The 21,544-nt window shown below is 41.1% G+C and overlaps 1 protein-coding gene and 1 non-coding gene across 2 annotated transcripts in view; one reads left to right on the forward strand and one right to left on the reverse strand.

Annotated features, from left to right (window-relative positions):
- DIPK1A (divergent protein kinase domain 1A) overlaps window positions 1-12,615 on the reverse strand; it is a 114,296-nt gene extending 101,681 nt beyond the window's left edge. The window contains exon 1 of the mRNA XM_086717567.1: window positions 12,489-12,615. Within this exon, the coding sequence (XP_086573693.1) occupies window positions 12,489-12,542 (54 nt within the window). The 5' untranslated portion in view covers window positions 12,543-12,615. The remainder of the gene's footprint in view (window positions 1-12,488) is intronic.
- An 8,374-nt stretch (window positions 12,616-20,989) lies between these two features.
- Window positions 20,990-21,055, forward strand: LOC112849132 (small nucleolar RNA SNORD58). Its single transcript, XR_003222561.1, has one exon. It is a non-coding gene; the product is annotated as a small nucleolar RNA SNORD58 (small nucleolar RNA).
- Window positions 21,056-21,544: the final 489 nt, after the last annotated feature.

A 21,544-nucleotide genomic window follows, 5' to 3' on the forward strand; every position in this document is an offset into this window, starting at 1 on the left:
GGGATAAGGAGAAGTAGAAAGGGAGAACAGTAATTTGCATCATAAGCTCACCTATATTATTTTACTTATTATATACATGTTTTCTTTTGTACAAAAAATTAATCTAATCAGTCCCATAAACTATCTCTGCTAGTGTTTATGCTAATTCATTCAACAAATATTTGCTGGGCATCTAGTCTTGGCTAAGCACAGAGGATAGAGGAGGGCAACGGACATCTTGGCTCTCAAGGAAATCGAGCCTGGGACCAAAGAAAGCTGTAAAAACTGCTGGTGACAAACAAGTATCATTGTATGTGCTGGATATCATGCACACACAGTCTGGAGCACAAAAGAGGCACACTAATACTGTGTGGGGTGTTAGGGAAGGATTGCTAAGAGGTCACTTCCTCTTCAAGTCAAAACCTGAAGGGCAAGTAGAAAACTAAGAATAAACCAGGTAGACAGGAATGCAGGGAAATGGGGAAGGGTATCCTAGGGCAAAGCAGAAAAGGGAGGGCAAACAGGCTGACACATAAGCATGGTGTGTTGGTAAACTGCAAGTTTTTCAGGATTGCTAGAGCTTTAAACGGTGCATAAGGTGGTAGTGGCAGGAATGAAATGGCAAGACAGGAAGGGACCAGACATGGAGGGCCATGCTCAGAACTCTGCATAGTCTCCTGAAGGCAGTAGAACGTCATTAAAGGATTTCATCAAAAGGGAGGGAGACTAGATCAGATTTGCATTTGGGGGAAGATGACTCTGGAAGCAATGTGGAAGATGGAGCTAAAAGGGTATAAATGAGGCCGGAAGGCCATTCTGGAGGCTATTATAGTGGGCCTAACGACACATAAGGAGAGAATCATGGTACCAGCAGGAGACAGATGGCCAATAGATACATGAAAAAGTACTTACCATTACTAATCACTGGGGAAATGCTCTTTAGTAACTGGAGAGTATCACTAACTGAAAGGGAAAGAAGCAAGTTTTGAGGGGGGTGGAGTTTAGGTTAGGACATGTTAAATACGAAGTGCCATCTAAAAGTAGATATCAAATAAGCAAATCTAAAGTTCTGGGGGAGAGGTTTGGACTGGTGATATAGAGTTGAGACCCATTAATATTTGGGTTGTAGTGGAAGTCACGTGAAGAGCTACAATTACCAACAGAGCTTGTACAAAATGAGAAGTAAAAGAAGGCTGAAATCTTGGGGAAAGTGGGGAGCAAAGGACTAAAGTAACTGAAAGGAAAGGGCAGGAGTATCCACAAAGAATGAAGGAAGGTCAGAGCAATAAGGAGATGGTAAATGAGCCAAGAAGAGCAGCTGAAAAGACAGATCTTGGCATCCTGACTGAATAGGGAAAGGAGGAAAGCCAGAGCGGGGTGGATGGACTGGAAGACATGGGTGTGCAAAGGCCTCAGTTGTGATGATAACACGAGGGTGATGGTGAAAGTAAAGAATAGGAATGCAAGAGAGAAGTGTGTGCTTAGTGTGGGCTACAGGAGCTCAGTATCTTAGAGTGGTTACAGAATATTTTTGAACACATGGAAAAACATGTACATTGTATCATTTTGCACAACCTGAGTATATGCTCAGGGAAAAGGAGAAGATCAGGGTAATAAATAGGCTCTGCATTCACTGGGGACAAATTTAGTTTTACTGGATCAGGTGTGACTAAAAATGTTGTCAGCTGATACAGTAAAACAAAACCAAGTGTTATCTTCTTTAAGGGGTTAAGAACAACTTTAATTATAGTAATAAAGAGAAATAAGTTACTTTTTTATTTTTGAGAGAGAGGGAGAGAGCACAAGTGAGCAGGGTGGTGGGGGGGAGAGGGAGAAAGAGAATGTTAAGCAGGCTCCACGCCCCGTGCAGAGCCCACACAGCACAGGGCTGGATGATCATGAAATCATGACCTGAGCCAAAAGCAAGAGTCTGATGCTTAACTGACTGAGCTACTCAGGCACCCCATAAGTTACATTTTTTTTTCTAGGAACAAACTCAAGGGACCCATAAGTTACATTTTAAAGAATGTTTTCCTAGGGTTCATAAAGTGAAATTTTGTACTCTTACTTTAGTTTGTATAATAGTACAAAAGATTTAAGAATAGTATCTACTGTAAAAACAAATATTTTCACACAGCAGCTATTTGTGTCTTCCTTCCTTTAATAAATATCCATGATTCTTCCCACAGTAGTTGTTGGAACAATAAATACAATTCTCTTGGGGTGCGTGCTGACTCAGTCAGAAGAGCATGTGCACAACTCTTGATCTCAGGGTCATGAGTTCAAGTTCCATGTTGGGTGTAGAGATTACTAAAAAAAATAAACTTAAAACAATACAACTCTTATAAAATCTATTCTATGACAACATCTTCAAACCTAATAGCAATGGGAAAGACATGAATAAAATATTGTAGGAAATGACTGATTTTTTTAATTGTCAGAAGTCGGTTGTATTCTTTTTGTGGTAGGCAGAATTCTAAAGATGTCTCCCAAGATTCCCACCCCCTTGGTTATTGAATCAAACACTAATCTGTGTATGAAGAGACTTGGCAGTTGGAATTAAGGTTACTAATCAGCTGACTTTAAAGCAGAGATATCCTCAGTTAACTGGGTGTACCCAATGTGACCCCTTAACAGCAGAAGAGAAAGGCAGAAGAGCCAGAGCAATGAGGCAGAGAGGAAATCAGAGAGATATGAAGCATGCAAAGGCTCTACCACTCTCATGGGCTTTCTATATGGAGAAAGGAAGCCATGAACCAAAGAGTGTAGGTGGCCTCTAGAAGTTGAGAACAACCCCAGCCAACAGCCAGAAAGGAAATGGACACCTCAGCCCAAGTATGGAACTGAATTCTAACAACAACCTAAAAGAGTTCAGTACTCCAGAAAGAAAGTCAACCCTAATGACACCTTGATTTCAACCTTTGAAACCTGGAGCAGTGAATGAGCAGGCCAAACTGTACTCAAACTTCTAACCTACAGAACTGTGAGATAAGGGTACAAACAAATGGGTGTTGTATTAAGCTGCTCAATTTGTGGTAATTTATTCCAGGAACACTGGAAGACTAACACACTTTCTTTAATTGCTGGCTTCAAATGTGCTCTATCAAATCTCATTTTCCTGACCTTTCATGTAACTTTGGACAGAGTTCACACATTTCCAATAATACTCAGTTATTATGAAATCCAGTTTAATTTATTTTCCCCCAACCTTTTATTTTGAAAATCCTTAAATCTACAGAAACTTTAAAAGAATAGTGCAAAAAATACCCTTATACCTATATTCATCAATTGCTAACATTGTCCTACATTTGCTTTCTTTGTCATTCTCTCTAAACATACATAAATACCTCTCCTGCTTTCTTTTTCTCTGTATCAGTGGTCCTCAACTAGGAACAATTTTGCCTCTCAGAGGACATCTAGCAATGTTTGGAGACATTTTGACTGTCATTACACATTTTGACTGTGATACCAGGGAGGATGCTACTGGTATCTAAAGGGTAGAGGCCAGGGATGCTGCTAAATATCCTACAAAACAAAGCCCCACGCCACAAGGAATTATCCAGCCCTAAATGTCAATAGTGCCAAGGTTAAGAAACACTGCTCTTTATATATGTATACACAAATGTATTTTCCTGAACTATTTGAAAGTAAATTATAGGCATTATGACATTTTTTTATGCTAAATACTTCAGTTTACACCTTCTAAAAATAAAGACACTCTCCTATATAATACAATTTAACAATGATAACAATGATACAATAATACCATCCAATGTATAGTTCATTTTCAATTTCCCCATTATCTCAAAAAAATCCTTCAGCACATTTTATTCAAAATCCTAGACCCAGGGTGCCTGGGTGGCTCAGTCAGTTAAGCATCCAACTTCAGCTCAGGTCATAATCTCAGAGTCGTGAGTTCAAGTCCCACATCAGGCTCTGTGCTGACAGCTCAGAGCCTGGAGCCGGCTTCAGATTCTGTGTCTCCCTCTCTCTACCCCTCCCCTGCTCACACTCTGTCTCTCTCTCTCTCAAAAAATAAATAAACATTAAAAAAAAAAAACCCACCAAAATCCTAGATCCAATCAATGGTACAGAGGTTGGCATATTGGTCAATATTTCAAATTTAAAATAAATAAGAAGCTCTAATTTCAAGCAACTGGGGGCAGGCAGTAAAACTTATGGTCCCAGCTCTAGGATCTATCAGTCTGTGATTCTGATACCATGTATGTCTGAAACGGATGTAGTAATTAATTCAGAAGGTTGTTAGCATGTTATAAATCTCTCTTGCAAGAATATCCTCAGACATGATTACTCAGTTCTTAGGACAGAAAGGAAACTCTATTTATAATAATCCATAACCCTGTTGAAAAAAACATCAATCTGAAACAATAAATCGAAAAGGAACTTTTTCCAAACAAGATATAAAAATGGCCAAAAAGCACATGAAAAGATACTCAACATAACTTATCATCAGGGAATTGCAAATCAAAACCACAATGAGATATCACCTCACATCCATTAGAATGGCCACTATCAAAAAAACAAAACAAAAACAAAAACAGAAAATAACAAGTGCTGACAAGGATGTGGAAAACCTGTGCATTGTTGGTGGGAATTTAAATGGTATAGCCACAATAAAAACCAGTATGGAGTTTCCTTAAAAAATTAAAAATAGAATTACCCTATGATTTAGCAATCTCGCTTCTGGGTATACATAATTGCAAGCAGGATCTCAAAGAATTATTATAATTTCCATGTTCACTGCAGCATTAATCACAATAGCCAAGATGTGGGAGCAACTTAAATGTCCAGTGACTAATGAATGGATAAAGAAAGTGTGGTATGCACATATGGTAGAAAATTATTCAGCCTTTAAAAAGAAGGAAATCTTGTCATAAACTACAAGATGGATCAATCTTGAGAACATTATGCTAAGTGAAATAAGCCAGTCATAAAACACGGACTGCATGATTCTACTTACATGGGGTATCTAAAGAAGTCAAACTCGGGGCGCCTGGGTGGCGCAGTCGGTTAAGCGTCCGACTTCAGCCAGGTCACGATCTCGCGGTCCGGGAGTTCGAGCCCCGCGTCAGACTCTGGGCTGATGGCTCGGAGCCTGGAGCCTGCTTCCCATTCTGTGTCTCCCTCTCTCTCTGCCCCACCCCCGTTCATGCTCTGTCTCTCTCTGTCCCAAAAATAAAATAAAAACGTTGAAGAAAAAAAAAAAATTTTATAAAGAAGTCAAACTCACAGAAACAAAAGCGGAATGTGGTTACCAAACTGGTAGGGAGGGGGAAATGGGGACATGTTTAATTACAGAGTTTCAGTTTTGCAGGATAAAAAGTTCCAGAGAGCTGTTGCCAGCATTGTGCATATATTAACATTATTGCACCATACACAAAAAAGTGGTAAGATAGTGGGGTGCCCAGGTGGCTCAGTTGGTTAAGCATCTGACTCTTGATTTTCGGCTCAGGCCATGATCTCACCACTCATGAGATTATGCCTCACACTGGGCTCAGTGCTGACAGTGCAGAACCTGCTTGGGGTTCTCTCTCTCTCTCTCTCTCTCTCTCTCTCTCCCTCTCCCTCTGCCCCTCCCTCATTCTCTCGCTCGCTCTCTCTCAAAATAAATAAACTTAAAAAAAATGATAAGATGGTGAATTTCATATTATGTGTTTGCGGCCACAATAGAAAACAAAAGAAAAAAAAAAAAAGAAAAATAACCACAACACCATGATAACATCTAAAAAAATTATTTCATTAAATACTCAGTCAACTCACCCAACCACAAAAAGAACTACTTATTTCTGGCACACCTCGATGGTTCAGTCAGTTGAGCGTCCAACTTCAGTTCAGGTCAGGATCTTGCAGTTCATGGGTTTGAGCCCCATGCCAGGCTCTGTGCTGACAGCTCGGAGCCTGGAGCTTGCTTCGGATTCTATGTCTCCCTCTGTCTCTGCCCTTCCCCTGCTCTCTCTCTCTCTCAAAAATAAATAAACACTTTTAAAAATGTAAAAAAAAAAACTCTTAAAAAAAAAGAACTATTTATTTCTAAAGAAAAATTGATCCACTAATATTTTGGGTTTTTTTCTTCAAATATGTTCACTTTACAATATCATAGTTTTTCTAAATTCATATACTTTGTAGATTAAGATTTTTAAGGGAAAATTAGTCAAAAATATTTGAATGTCTAGAAATATGTTAAGAATGTGAGACATTTAGCTTTTCAACCAAATGATATAAAAGATGATATTTAACAGAATGGTATAGCATTGTTTTTAGAAGCAACTTTAAGAAATGAAAACATTAAAATGTACCTAATTGTAGGAGGGAGGGAGGGAGGAAGGAGGGGAGGAAGGAAGGAAGGAAAAGAAAGAAGGAAGGAAAAACTATAGACAATGTAAAACAACTTTATAATTGATCAAAATGAAAATGGAGGGGCACTGGGAAGATGACAATGAAGAAACAAACACTATTACTATACGCTACAGCCTGAAAGTATGGTAAGGATGCAATATGCCTGAGAATTCATCATTTCTTTGAGTTTCTAACAGGGGTAGAAAAGCAACTAATGATAATATCAAATGTTTGCATTATAATTTTATGTTTGAATTTAAGACATTATGGGATGCATACGCTCTCAATATACTCACCAGTCTCAGGAAGCTAATCAGAGTTTTAGGGATTTCATTTCAGGCAAAGGCAAAAATTTAGCTTTGAACAGCAGGTCTAACTTGATGAGAACCACACCACCTATAGTCTTTGGGGAATAGGGAACCACCACCTGCTCTAATTATCCTTAGATTTAAAATAATCCTGGAGGCTGAAAATGGACAAGAAGCCATTTTACCCTAAGTACCATACTTGATAACATCATCACTTAGTACCAGTTAACCTAGTCAGTAATCCCATCTCGCACTAAATCCCATAAAATAGCCACACTAAGTTACAAAGAACCAAACCATCTACAGCAGTCATTATTTTAATGTTTATTTTTATTCTTAAGAGAGCGTGAGTGGGGGGAGGGGCTGAGAGACAGGGAGACAGAGAATCTAAAGCAGGCTCTGCACTGACAGTAGTGTGCCCAGTGTGGGGTTTGAACTCATGAACCATGAGATCATGACCTAAGCTGAAGTTGGACACTCAACCAACTAAGCCACCCAGGCACCCCAACAGCAGTCATTTTTGAAAGACAGTACTAATATAAACCAAAGAGCCTGGTTTCAGAAATGTTAAACAAGTGCCCACACCCTAATTAGAACATGCTATTTATCCTTTTTTCATGACAGCCCTACAGAACACATATTGGAACTGTTAGTCATTTTTAGGAAATTTAAAAGTTTTGCAATCTAAAGGGCTTGAAAACCTTTAGAAGTACCCGCATATCTCAAACTTCAAATTCCGTTAGAGTTGCAACAGCTTTTTAAATGCAACAGGGCATGCAGACAGAATGACTAGAGTGGAAAAATGTGTATAATCTAAATACAGAAAATTGCTCTAAATTGTCTTAACTTTCATTCTTCCAAGACTTAATGATAGTGAGAAGGAAGAAGGTATTCTAAACTAAAACTAAGGAATTATAGGCTGTGTTATCAGTCCCACTCAGACCTGAGTAAACCCTAAACAAAGTAGATCCTAATTTGTAGAAAACACACTGCTAAAAACAGATAAATGCAGGTGTCATGCTGGGTCACCACATCCAGTGGGCCAAAAGTAGTATCATTGTAATGATGTGTGGAAGAAAAACACTGCCTAAAAATGGTCTAAACATGTTAATACACCCACAGTTTCCGATCTCGGATGCAGGACTCTACTCTGTTCAATGTGCCGCAACATTTAGCCAGTCCAGGAAGTACTATTTCTCAGGTAAGTTTTCAACAAAATAGCTGGAAAGGATGGACCTATAAATTAGTATGCTCTGAGAATAATGCCTTGCTATGTTGCTCAGGTAAATGTTTGTTGGCTACCTATTTCAGGCAGGTCATGAGCCCTCCTGACTGACAGAGAGGCCCCACAGACAAAGTGTGCCTTCACCACTTCTCTGGAAGAAATACTCCCTGCATCAAAAAGTTGGCATTGATGGGGGCACCTGGGTGGCTCAATCAGGTAGGCATCCAACTCTTGATTTTGGCTCGGGTCATAGTCCCACGGTTAGAGGGTTTGAGCCCCGAGTTGACTCCACATTGGCAGTGCAGAGCCTATTTGGGATTCTCTCTCTCCCTTTCTTTTTGCCTCTCCTCCTCCTCCTCCTCTTTCTCTCCCTCTCTCTCTCTCTCTCTCTCTCTCAAAATAAATAAATAAACATTAAAAAATACTTTAGCTGGTTGGAAGGACAAATATTATTAAAATGTCCATATTACCCAAAGCAATCTATAGATTTAATACGAGCCCTAACAAAATACCAACAGCATTTTTCACAAAGCTAGAACAAATAATCTTAAAATTTGTACAGAGCCATGAAAAACCCTGAATAGCCAAAGCAATCTTGAAAAAGAAGAACAAAACTGTAGGTATCCATAATCCCAGACTTGAAGATCTAATATGAAGCTGCAATAATCAAAACAGTATGGTACTGGCACAAAAACAGACACATAGATCAATGAAACAGAGAGCTCAGAAATAAACCCACAATTATACAGAGTTGATATACATACATATATTTATATTGCATATATGTAATAGAATATTACTCAGCCATGAAAAAGAATGACACTTTGCCATTTGCAACAACATGGATGGAGCTAAAGAGTGTAATGCTAAGTGAAAGAGGTGGGTCAGAGAAAAACAAATACCATATGATTTGACCCATATGTGGAATTTAAGAAACAAAATACATGAACAAAGGGAAAAAGAACCCATCCCAAAACCAGACTCCTAACTACAGAGAATAAACTGATGGCTACCAGAGAAGAAGGAGGGTGGGAGGAATGGGTAAAATCAGTGAAGGGGATTAAGAGTACACTTATCATGATGAACACAGAGTAATATATGGAATTATTGAATCACTATGTTGTACATCTGAAACTAATATAATATTGTATGTTAACTATACTAGAATTAAAAATTTTTAAATAATAATTTTGAAAAACCACTCTAGTTGGAAAGAGGATATTGGCAGGAGAAACGAAAATACTGATCATTGTTGAGGGTAGGTGATAGGTAGGTGAGAGTTCATTATTCTTTTCTGCTTTATGTATGTATAAAAATTTCCATAATAAAATAGTTTTAAAAGAGAAAAAAACTAGGGGCGCCTGGGTGGCTCCGTCAGTTAAGCGTCCAGCTTCGGTTGAGGTCATAATCTCATGGTTCGTGGGTTCCAGCCCCACATGGGGCTCTGTGCTGACAGCTCAGAGCTGGGAGCTTGCTTACTTCAGATTCTGTGTCTCCTTCTCCATCTGGCCCTCCCCAAGTCGTGCTCTGTCTCTCTCACTCACTCTCAAAAATAAATAAACATTAAAAAAAAATTTTTAAATTTTTTAAAAAAAATTTTTTAAAAAAATTTTTAAAAAAAAATGTTTAAATTTTTTAAACATTTAAAAAAATTTTAAAGAGAAATTGTTCTCTTCCTCTCAAGTGGTCTTCTGCATCTTCCCTTTTCCTTCATTGTACTTACTGTTGTCATTATGTATTTCTGGATTATTTAATTAATGTTTGTCTCCCTAACTAGACTTTAAGTTCCATAAGGACCACAAAGACATTTGCTTAGCTCCAGTAGAATTGCTTCCATTTCACAAAGTTTCTGGGATGTGACAGGCCTCCAACAAATATTAAGTAAATGACTAAGTCAATATGATAAGTCATATTATACACCTAGAACAATTACCAATAAATGCTCAATAAATAAAAGTGGGGGTGGTGGTGTAGATAGCCAGGAATCTTTGGGTAAAGGAATTCAACATATTTACCTGTATGTATTTACTACTTAAATTCACATGCTTTTCTATTTAAAATGTAGCAAAAATGTCACAAAAAATACTTAACTTCATCTAGCTCATCCTCACTATATTTATGTGATGTACTCAGTTAAGAACCACAATCTCCACTTTATGATACGGAAACTGTGGAACTAAAAAGTTAGGAAGCTTTTTCAAGGTCATGATGAACCAGAAGCACAAATGAACAAAGCTCAGCTCTGTTCTCATGCCTCATGCTGTTCTTAAACGAACGTGATTTTATTCTCAGGAAAAATAAAACAAGAAAAGAGGAAAAGGAGTACTATATATATTAATTCAATCTTCAGTGGCTGAGAAACTGAGTACTGTCTAATGGTCTCAGTTGGAGATATTCTGACTTTGCCCAAAACAATTTCAAGGTTGAAGCACCTAGTGGTAAAGGAATTCTAAAAAGCAGAAGATGAGGCATTTAGACAATAGGGAACAGAAAAAAAGTATGACACTTGAGTAATGTGAAGGCCTTTTTTTTAACTGGTTAAACTAAAAGAGTATAGTGAGGCACAACTAACAAGAAAATTCATAAAGACAATAAATACTAATACCAAGACATTGTTTAAAACACCAGTCCCCTGGGTTCCCAAGTTTAAAACTTATTTATCTAAAATATAATACTAGAATCAATAATTTCCTATTTAATCATTCTTTATATAGAAGTAGCCTACTGGGGCACTTGGGTGGCTGTCAGTTAAGCGTGCGACTTCAGCTCAGGTTATGATCTCAGTTTGTGAGTTCGAGTCCCGCATCCCGCTCTGTGCTGACCACTCAGAGTCTGGAGCCTGCTTTGGAGTACTGTGTCTCCCTCTCTCCTGCTCACACTCTGTCTCTCCCTCTCTCCCAAGAATAAATAAACATTTTAAAAAATTAAAAAAAAAAAAGTAGACTACTAAAATATCACTATATCCCCCAAATCCTTTTGAAATGCTTAAAATCCAAGTTTACCTTATTTTAGTAATATATAATGATGTGCACATTCGAAAGGCAGAAATACCAAATGTTTGCCATTAATGGAACCACAACTATTTGCAAAACTAATCTTAATTCGGCCAATCTGAAAGCTCTTGAGGTATGGTGCCAAAAACATGTCACAGCCCATTTATGGAGAACATTTAGAGACAAACTAATCGAAGTCTAAAATAAAGTTTACCACAAAATCTCAAAAATTAAAAATAGCTAGTTAGTTTTAGTGAAAAACATTTTAAATATCGCAATAAACTTATTTTGGGGAGAGAGTCTGGAAAGATATTCTATTGTTCATATAAAGGGTTACAAAGAGGTATCTGGCCTAGGTTGAATTCTACAGTGGGTTGCTCTACTGTTCCTTAAGCACAATTACTACTGGTGGAGCTGCTACAAGGACCCAGGACATTTAGTTTTACTCCTACACCCTTCAAATAGTGGGTTGTCATATCATGCTTCCAATCTGCAGTGCCTGATTCACTGCAAGGTAACGATTTACATGTGCAATTTCCAGACAAGAATGAAAGATTTACTTGCCCCAATGGTTTCTTCTCAACTTTTAAAATAATTTGTAAAAGCGCCAGCTGAGCATGAATTCCCGTCCCCGAATAATTTTTCGATACCTTAAGCCTTTTAATGTAAGCAGTAAAAGGAATACTGTCCTCTGAATGCAGACAACGCTGCTGACCCACGCGAGGCATTGATTTGTAGTTGTTTTTCCACTGGGGTGATAGATTTGCGCTCAGCTACTCACGATGTCTACTAGGTCCCCCTGGCGACCAACTGTACATGAAGGCAGTAGTAGGGTTCGAAGACACAGACTGGCAGCGGCACAGAGGGTGGAACGGGAAATCATGAAAGATTAACACGCGAACAGTACACATGACATGACTGAGAATTACGTTTGCATTGCTGGGGTATTTGAGATCGGCACCAGACATTGTCCCCTTTCCTTTTAGAAAGCAAACACCCATCCGCCCCTCATTTGGGCTTCTGAGCCCTACCTCCCATTTAAATTACGGGTGAGATGGAAAGACCGAACCAAGGGGCTCAGCACAAGGCACACGTCGCTTCTCGGGGATTTGGAGAAACAGTGATGTGACAAATTGCCATAATTTCCTAAAATATGGTGGAATGACACACCACCTTTCCCACCACAGACCGAAGACACAGAGTCTTGAAAAGCCGACGTGCGGGGCCCACAGGGGAGGAGGAGGAGAGCACCGGACCAGGGAGAAGCCGGCGGCACGTCCCGAGTCCAGGCTGCCGAGCCTCAACTGCTAGGGGCGTAGGGTCGCACCCGGGTCACGTCTCAGAGCTCTCAGAATGCGAGGGGCACCAGGGCGAGCCCGGGCGGGGCGACCTGGGCCCCGGAGCCCGGCGGCCAGGGCGCGAGAGGCGCCGGGGCAGCTGTGGGAGGCGCGGGCAGCGCAACCGTGGAGGCTGCGGCGCCCGGGCGGCCGGGGAGGGCGCGCCGCCAGGTGCCGGACGGCAGGGGGCAGCGGGTTTCGGGCGGGCGCCGACCCAGTGAGGGAGGAGGGAGGCGGGCGAATCCCGCGCGGCGAGGGAGGGCGCCCGGAGGGCTCGCCGCGGGCCTACCTGGAGGTAATAGGGTTTCCTTAGCCAGGCCCCCGGACAGAGACTCCTCGCCATGGTAATCACACATCGCCCCGCCGCGCCGCAGTCGGAGGCGGACCCGAGCGCAGGCGACCGGGCTCCCCGCCTTCCCCGGCCTCCCCGCCCCCAGCCCGCCCGGGCCCGCCCACTCCTCCGCCCCCGCGGCGGCGAGGGCCGGACTCCCCCCCAGCCCCTCTGCGGAGACAGCGGCCGGCCGCCCGAGGCTCTGCCTCCTGCTCTACTCGCCCCGCCGCCGCGGTTGTCAGAGCCGCTGCCGCCGACTCCGCCATAAAGGGGAGTCACACCTCGCCTCGGCCGACATAAATCCAACTGCGCCTCGCGCTTAAAGGGGAGGCGTGCGGAGGAGGCAGAGGGCGCCGCGGAAGCCCGGGTGTCGCACACTCCACGCGGGGAGGGGCGGGCCCGGCGAGGGGCCGCCGGCTCCCGACTCGCAACGCTGCGCTCTCCGCGCCTCCCGCCACCCAGCCACCCCTCCGGGCAGGACTGACGCTCGCAATGGATAGTGCTCCTTCAGTCGGGAAGTGTCTGGGCGGGCTGCATGGAAATTTAAGGGAAGCTTGGGGTTCCTTCCGTGGGGACGGGCTCGTTCTCCCTCGCGCGCGGTGTCCGGTGCGGCCGGGGCAGGGGGCATCTGCCGCAATGGGTAAGGCCTACCGGCGAAGCCTCCGAGGACTGGGCTCTGCGCTTGTGGCGGAGCGAAAGCGGACGGGGCTCCTTTCCACTCAACTGAGTGTGCGCCTCCCCCCCCGCCCCCCAAGCCATTTCGCCTCTTAACGGCCTTAAACTTTTTTTTTTATTACCTTTTTAAAAGTCTGACTTTTTAAAAGTTCGTATTGTTTTCAAACATATAAAGAGTTTTCCTGGCCCCACCCAGGAACCCTGACTCAAAAGAAAGTAAAGAAAAGTATTACTGAATTAAATGCAGTCCTGAAGATAGGAGACCTGGGACGTGGCAGAGCTACTCAGTGAAGGCTACATAACGGAGGGTGTGGTGTCTTTCTTTTGACAGTGAAGTCCAAATAAGGGAAAAAAGAACCACCCTAGTGGGAGAACAGCTGTTGATCCAAGAGACTTGTAATGAAGGAAGATGGGTTTTTGCTTCTTTTTACCCCACATACCACCTTTTCACGTGATGCCTACAAAGTTTAGGTACAACTCATTCTGGCCTGTTGCTCTACCAAGTGTTTTCTCCAGAACCAAATCTTTACTGTGGTTTTTACCTAAACCTTGTTCTGGAGCTCTGCATTTCTGGAAAACAAAACAAAACAAAACAAAACAAAAACCTTCGTGCCTGCCCCTCCCCCAACGCACGTACTGACACGGGTTTTAAACTAGGGTAGGAAGTTATTGCTGGCAGATAAACCCATTTTTCATGGATTTTCAGTTTGGGTTAAGAAAATAGTAATTTCTGAGTTAGCTAAGAATGGATGCTCCGGGTTTAATTAATTCATTCATCCAATAAATATTAAGTACCCAGACATTATTCTATTGGGTTAGAAACCTGAATAAAACACAAAAATCCCAGCCCTTGTGGATATTACACTTTCAGGGTAGGGATAACAGGCAATAAATAATAAATGAAACAAGTAAAATCAAATAGGGTAATAAAGCTGATGGGGATATGAAAAAAGAAAACAGTGGAGATGAGAACTACAGGTAGTGTAGGTTTGAGGAGAAAGATCATGCATTCAATTTTGGACATGTGACATTTGAGGTCTTTTAGAAATCCAAGTGAAGTCTTGAGTAGGCAGTTGTATATATGAGTCTGGGGTTAAAGATAGTGGCTCAAGTGAGAGATACCAACATTTAGGTGATATTTATAACCATGAGACTGGACAAGGTCACCAAGAGAGTGAGTGTAAGTAGGAGAGAACCAAGGATAAAGCTGGCAAAGGAGACAGAAGGAGCAGCCAGTGAAAGAGGAGAACCCAGAGAGAGGTGCCTGGAAATCAGTGAAGATAGTGTATCAAGCAGGAATGAATGCTTATATGTAAGGACTGAGAACTAACCTTTGGATTTACTACCATAGAGGCTATTGCTCAATGGAGCAGTGAGGGGAAATTTGATCTCTGTGGGTTGAATAAATAATGGGAAGAGAGGAATTAGAGATGCCTAATACAATTCTTTTGAGAAGTTCTTTTGCAAAGAGGAGCCCCAAAATGGACAGTAACTGGTGGTGGAAGTGGAGTCAAAAGCAGATGGACCAAAAAATTGGGAGAAATACCTATTTTTGATGAGAATTTGATGAGAATTACCTGGAAAAGATCTGGAAGAAGAAAAATTAATGTAGGGTCAAGAAGAGAGAATTGCTGGAGCAGTGTCATTGAGAGGGAAAGAGTTTGGAATCTAGCACACAAGTGACAGGATCTTCTCTTGATAGGAGCACAGGTTCCTCTATGGGAAGAGGCAAGCAGTTGGGGAGGAGGGGAGGAGGGAATCTGTGGATATCTTCTCTGATCATTTGAGTTTTCTCAGAGATAAAGAAGGTAAGGTCATCAATAGAGGAAGGTGCAGAAGAGTAACAGAGGTTTGAGAAGAGAAGGTATGAAGTAGTTATCTAGGAGAATGGGAAGATGAATGGACTAGAGAGAAAAATCATATGCTTACTGAGTGCCATAAAGGACCCACTTGAGATCATGGTCATGAATTTAAGTGACATAAGTCAGTGTGATTGTGGTTTGGTTTTGTTTTTGCCCAATAATAACTGGCTGCAAGGATACAGGCTCAGAGTAGGCTTAGAATTTTATTTAATCAGGTTTTACCGAGGGAAGAGGAGCAAGCAATTTGAGAATGTAAGTAAGGGAGTTACGATTCTCCGAGTTTAAGGTGGGGGAAGAGTGGGTATGTGGAGATTAAGGACAGAGAAAATATTGTTGGATCAGTGAATTGCAAGTTTTTCAAGGGACTGTAGGAGTCCAAATAAAAGGCAACAATCTAGGGGCGCCTGGGTGGCGCAGTCGGTTAAGCGTCCGACTTCAGCCAGGTCACGATCTTGCAGTCCGTGAGTTCCGAGCCCCGCGTCAGGCTCTGGGCTGATGGCTCAGAGCCTGGAGCCTGTTTCCGATTCTGTGTCTCCCTCTCTCTCTGCCCCTCCCCCGTTCATGCTCTGTCTCTCTCTGTCCCAAAAAAAATAAATGTTGAAAAAAAAATTAAAAAAAAAAAAAGGCAACAATCTAAAAAGATGTATTTTTTTATATTCACTGACAGCTTTCAAGCCCCACCTCTTCTCTTCCCTGTGGCCTACAATGTGGGAAAACTGATAAGATGGCTCCTTTGGTGCTAGCAGAAAGTTCAAACCATTCGAGACCCAGCCCACTTAAGGGAAACTTCACTCTGGTCCTAGCCATCAATCACCATAAAACCCTAAGACAGTCTCCTTTCTCTTCTCCCTTAGGTTATATTTGTACCAGCCTAGGAGCCTGCCCAGCTCTCCACAGAAAGCTTCTGTGTGTGAGTAATAAAACATTTTTTTAAGATTTTATTTTTAAATAACCTCTACACCCAACATGGGGCTCAAACTCACAAGCCTGAGACCGAGAGCTGCACACTCCACCAACTGTGCACCATAAACCTTTTCATACTCTCTTGGTACATATGTGTGGCATCATCAGTCTCAACATCCAAACCAAATTTGAGGTGGAGGAGTCTGTCCTACTTCTTCTGCAGAGTGACCACAACAACATGGGAATTAGAGTGGGATGCATGAAAACAAGATTATGGACGGGGCGCCTGGGTGGCTCAGTTGGTTAAGCATCCGACTTCGACTCAGGTCATGATCTCATGGTTCATGGGTTCAAGCCCCACGTCAGGCTCCATGCTGACAGCACAGAGCCTGGAACCTGCTTCAGGTTCAGTGTTTCCCTCTCTGCCCCTCCCCTGCTCACGCTCTGTCTCTCTTTCTCTCCAAAATAAATAAAACATTAAAAAAAAAAAAACAAAACAAGATCATGGAGAAGTAATGAAGTCTAGAGTGGAATACAACAATGGCAATAAATGCCTAAAGGGTGTGGAATACAGTGTCATTAGAAGAGAGTCAAAAAGAGTGTCATAAGGATGATCTATGTATATAATAAAAACAAGACTTAGAATTAGGAGAGGTGCTAATTGCTGGAGAAGGTACCGGTAGCCAAAAGATAAAGTCCTTGAAAAATAAGGCAGAGTGATACATGAGTTAGTAGGTGACTTCCACAATAGGAGAGTGACAACATCATAGGACACAAGTTAAAAAACAAAACAGGGGCACCTGGGTGGCTCAGTCAGTTGGGCATCTGACTTTCAGGTCATGATCTCTTGGTTCATGAGAGTGAGCCCTGCGTGGGGTTCCAAGCTGACAGTGCAGAATCTGCTTGGGATTCTCTCTCTCAAAATAAATAAATAAACTTAAAACAAAACAAAACAATTACTGGGCAGGGAGAGAAGTTCAGAAGGAGAGAGGAAGAACAGCCTGAAAGAAGCAATGAAGAGCAAGGAGGATTCCTATTCCACCTCCAAGTCCAGGGGCATGAGGTCTCTGGAAAGGTTGCAGAGAAAATTGGCATCCACAGGGGGGTGAACGAGGCTTGCTTTAGAACAGGTGAAGGAACTATTCAGAGAGGAGATTGAGGATACAGATGATGAAGGACCATGAATTCCAGAGGATATGCAGTGAAAGATCTCAGAAATTGGGGAATGGTAGGAAAAGTGTTCAGAAAAGGTGGTATGAAGAGCCTTGAGTGGGCCAGTGGGTGGAGGATGAAGGGTGATTTGGGAGACTGGAATTTTTTCGTAGTAAGGTATATAAACAGGGATAGCAAAGGCAAATTGTTGAACTTAATGAGAAGAAATGATTGCTCAGTTTTTTATTTAGAGTCAACAAAGATTAAATGTAGTTAATACTTTCTTATTTGAAAGGGGAAAATTAGTTTACATCATTTTCATTTCAAATTTGGGTTGTTTTTCCTGTCATCACGTGTTCTAGGAGCCTGAGAGAGAAACATGGGGCTAGAGCAATCCCCTAGGGTCCACTCTGGGTGCATCATTATAGGTGGGTTTGATGAGCCCTCATACCACTGGACTTGTACTTTTGGCTGTGTTTTTTTTTTTTTTTTTAATGTTTATTTATTTAATTTAAGAGAGAGAAAGAGCACAGGGGAGGGGCAGAGAGAGAGAGGGAGAGAGAATCCCAAGCAAGCTCTGTGCTGACAGCAGAGCCCCTATGAAGAATTCAATCTCACAACGGTGAGATCATAACCTGAGCCGAAATCAAGAGTTGAACGCTTAACCTAATGAGCCACCCAGGGGCTTCATACTTTTGATTTTAAATCCACCTTTATGTGTTCCTAGATGGACCCAAGCAGGTTGGCCTATGGCAAATTTGAGTAAGAAACTGCCTCTTGATTTGGCCCTCCTTTGCACTCTCATTACAGTAGCCCTGCAAATTCTTGAATTTGTATGTTGGACCTATCTGATAGACATCTAAATTTACCTGTTTACCTGGCACTCATTCTTATAGAACTTAAAAGTTTTCTGTTTTTGTAAGTAAAAGCTAGCTAATCCAAAACTAATCCATATGATGGTATTCAGAGGTGCTAATTTTTCATCATGTAACATAACTTGGCCTTCCATGGGCAAAGGAGTGACCCCATTAGTTCAAGTACAAGTGACCCTTGAACAGCATGGGTTTGAACTTTGCTGATCCCTCATACGCATATTTTTTGCAGTGCAGTACTCTAAGTGTATTTTTTCTTCTTTACAATTTTCTTAATATTGTTTTCTTTAGCTTAGTTTACTGTAAGAATATAGCATATAATAATATAATGTACAAAATATGTGTTAACCAACTATTTATGTTATTGGTAAGGCTTCAGGTCAATAGTAGGATATTAAGTTTTTGGAGAGTCAAAAGTTATGCACAGATCTTTGACTGCACGGTGGGGGAGTTGGCGCCCCTAACCCCCATGTAACTCAAGGGTCAACTGTGTAGGAAAATAGTCTTGAACTTTCAGTAGTCTTTAAACCTTTTGGTTTATATACTCTCAAAAGAATTTTGAAAAATACATCTATCCCTATTTATATATCAGTGTCCAAAATTTTTATCATAAAATAAAACAATTGTAAAGGAAACCATTTCAATGTTACATTGTAAATATTGGCATTTAAAAATAATGGGGCGCCTGGGTGGCGCAGTCGGTTAAGCGTCCGACTTCAGCCAGGTCACGATCTCACGGTCCGTGAGTTCGAGCCCCGCGTCAGGCTCTGGGCTGATGGTTCAGAGCCTGGAGCCTGTTTCTGATTCTGTGTCTCCCTCTCTCTCTGCCCGTCCCCCGTTCATGCTCTGTCTCTCTCTGTCCCAAAAATAAATAAACGTTAAAAAAAAAAGTAAAAAAAAAAAAAGTATAGATTGAGAAGTCTTAATCCCACATTCATGCCTTTCTTCCTTGTCCCTACCCTATAAAGATAATCACTCATTAATTTTTAATGTATTCTTCCCGTGCCAGTGTTCCTTTATATAAATAAAAGCAAAATTGAATATGTATTTTTAAATTGAATATATATTTCATCCCCCCTTTTCTTATATAAAAGATGGATTGCTTTATTACATTTTTAAAAACTGTAGAATGACAATGTACTGATTAGATTAATGAAAATGCACAAATTAGACAAATATCAAACCACAACCCTGATAAGAAATCTTCCTTTTCCTTTTCCTTTTCCCTTGAGTGTGGGGTTGGGTCACAAACTCAACTCACATTCTTCAAGGACATTTCAAAAACCTATGGTGCTTTTAGTTCTTTGAATTCAATACCAGTGACAGCCGAGGTTGCAAATGGCAGCCCTGGGCAGGCATGTTTTGTTTGGGTGGTCCAACATTTACAGATCGACACATTTTACATAAAGATCCAGATTTCTGACTCTTGTGAAAATTGGATGATCAGCCAACCAAAGATTTCATCATTCAGTCAGCAACAATGAACTGGTGCTGAGTACAGCACCCTCCTCTTATCTGGGCCGGTGCTCTGGGGTTTGCCCCAGTCTCCCCTCACTCCCTAATATTGCTGCCTCAGCCCCTAGCACTTATTTCTCTTTCCAGGCTGGTCCCTGTAGGCATCTGACACTGCAACCTCTGAGTTAACCTCTTTGTGAGTGATTTGGGAAAGTAGACACAATCAGGAATTTCTTTGAAGCTTCAAAATGGGAAGCAGGAAAAGGATGAGTAGAGAGAATAGAAGGAAGAGATTAGACTCTGAATTAGAGATTCAGTGAAAAAACAGCCCCTGTTTTATGTGAGATTCCCCAGAGAACAGGACAGACTAATTAATAATTTATTTACACTGATTCCTGGGGTGCAAATTCAGTCACTACCATGCACTAGAATGGTAAGGCAAGGTGGTGACTGAATTTGCACCCCAGGAAAAATTAAGTCTGTTGTGATATAGTCATGAGAACATAAGACTGAAATGAGAGAAGGGGCGTTAAAATAAAAGACTTCATAGAGAGAAAGAAAGAAAGAGAGAGAGAAAGAAAGAAAGAAGCTAAAATGAAAGACAGGGCACACATTTATCTTCTATGAAAAGGCAAATTGGGGGCATCTGGGTGGCTCGGTCCGTTGAGTGTCCGACTTCGGCTCAGGTCATGGTCTCGCGGTTTGTGGGTTCGAGCGCCGCATCAGGCTCTGTGCTGACCACTTGCTCAGAGCCTGGAGCCTGCTTTGGATTCCGTGTCTCCTTCTCTCTCTGCCCCTGCCCCGCTCACGCTTTGTCTCACTCTGTTTCTCAAAAATAAATAAATGTAAAATAAATAAATAAATAAATAAATAAATAAGGCAAATTGGATATTGATTTTTAAAGATACGATGATTCTCTAATTGTCCATTGATACCACTATCAAATATTACCAATCTATTGTGTCAAAAATGTTATAAAATTATGTTAGGAGTATAGAACACAAGAAATTTAATATGAAGTAGAACAGGCATTTTGTGTATCTGGTTTTTAAATATAGAATGCTTTAAAAAAGGAATGATTACAATTTGACAGCAAATTCTAATTCATATTATGTCCTTAATACCTAGCACAGCACCTGGTGTGTAGAAGGTTTTGCTGAAAGAATGAATGAATAAATGAGGCTGTCTAGGAGGACAAAAAAATAAAAAAATAGAATAGGTTTTAAAGATGTTTTTAACTTAAAAATAACATTCAAAATCTGAAACTGAATCACAGTTGAATGACAGTCTTATTCTATTTCTTATTCTTATTGGTACATTCCCTGAAGAAATGTTATAGTTTTTTGGGAATCGTTCCTCAAGAAAAGGAACAGCCTATAATAATTTGGTGCTAAGATTTTGTCTGACTTGAGGCATAACACTCTAACTCTGAAAATTAAAATTCCCCCAGTGAAAACATGGCAGTAAAAGACTTACATCAAGAATTCACAATGACCATAGCAAGCATATCAGAAATTATCATATAAAACTTGTTACATGGCTGCAGTGATGGCATTTCTCAGGACACCTTCAGATTAATCATGAAAACAACTATTCTCTGAGCACCTGCTGGGGAAAAAAAAAACTTGTTAGTTATTGAAGTTATTGAAGAGTTTGCTTTATAATGGTGGGTTATGGTCTTCAGCAGGATATCAACTTATCCTGAAACTGAGAGTTTTTCAGCCTCTGCAATGGTCTGCAATGGTCTCCTATGGAATCTCCTATAGAATAATTGTCAAAGTTATAACATTTATTTATTTTTTTTTTAAATTTTTTTTTCAACGTTTTTTATTTATTTTTGAGACAGAGAGAGACAGAGCATGAATGGGGGAGGGGCAGAGAGAGAGGGAGACACAGAATCGGAAACAGGCTCCAGGCTCCGAGCCATCAGCCCAGAGCCTGACGCGGGGCTCGAACTCACGGACCGCGAGATCGTGACCTGGCTGAAGTCGGACGCCTAACCGACTGCGCCACCCAGGCGCCCCATAAAGTTATAACATTTAAATGCATTCCACAATCTGGTTTCCCTATTTTATGTATAAAGATATGTCATGCT

This window comes from Puma concolor, chromosome C1 (assembly GCF_028749965.1).
Source record: "Puma concolor isolate L17-30 chromosome C1, mPumCon1.1.hap2, whole genome shotgun sequence".
Classification (NCBI taxonomy): domain Eukaryota; kingdom Metazoa; phylum Chordata; class Mammalia; order Carnivora; family Felidae; genus Puma; species Puma concolor.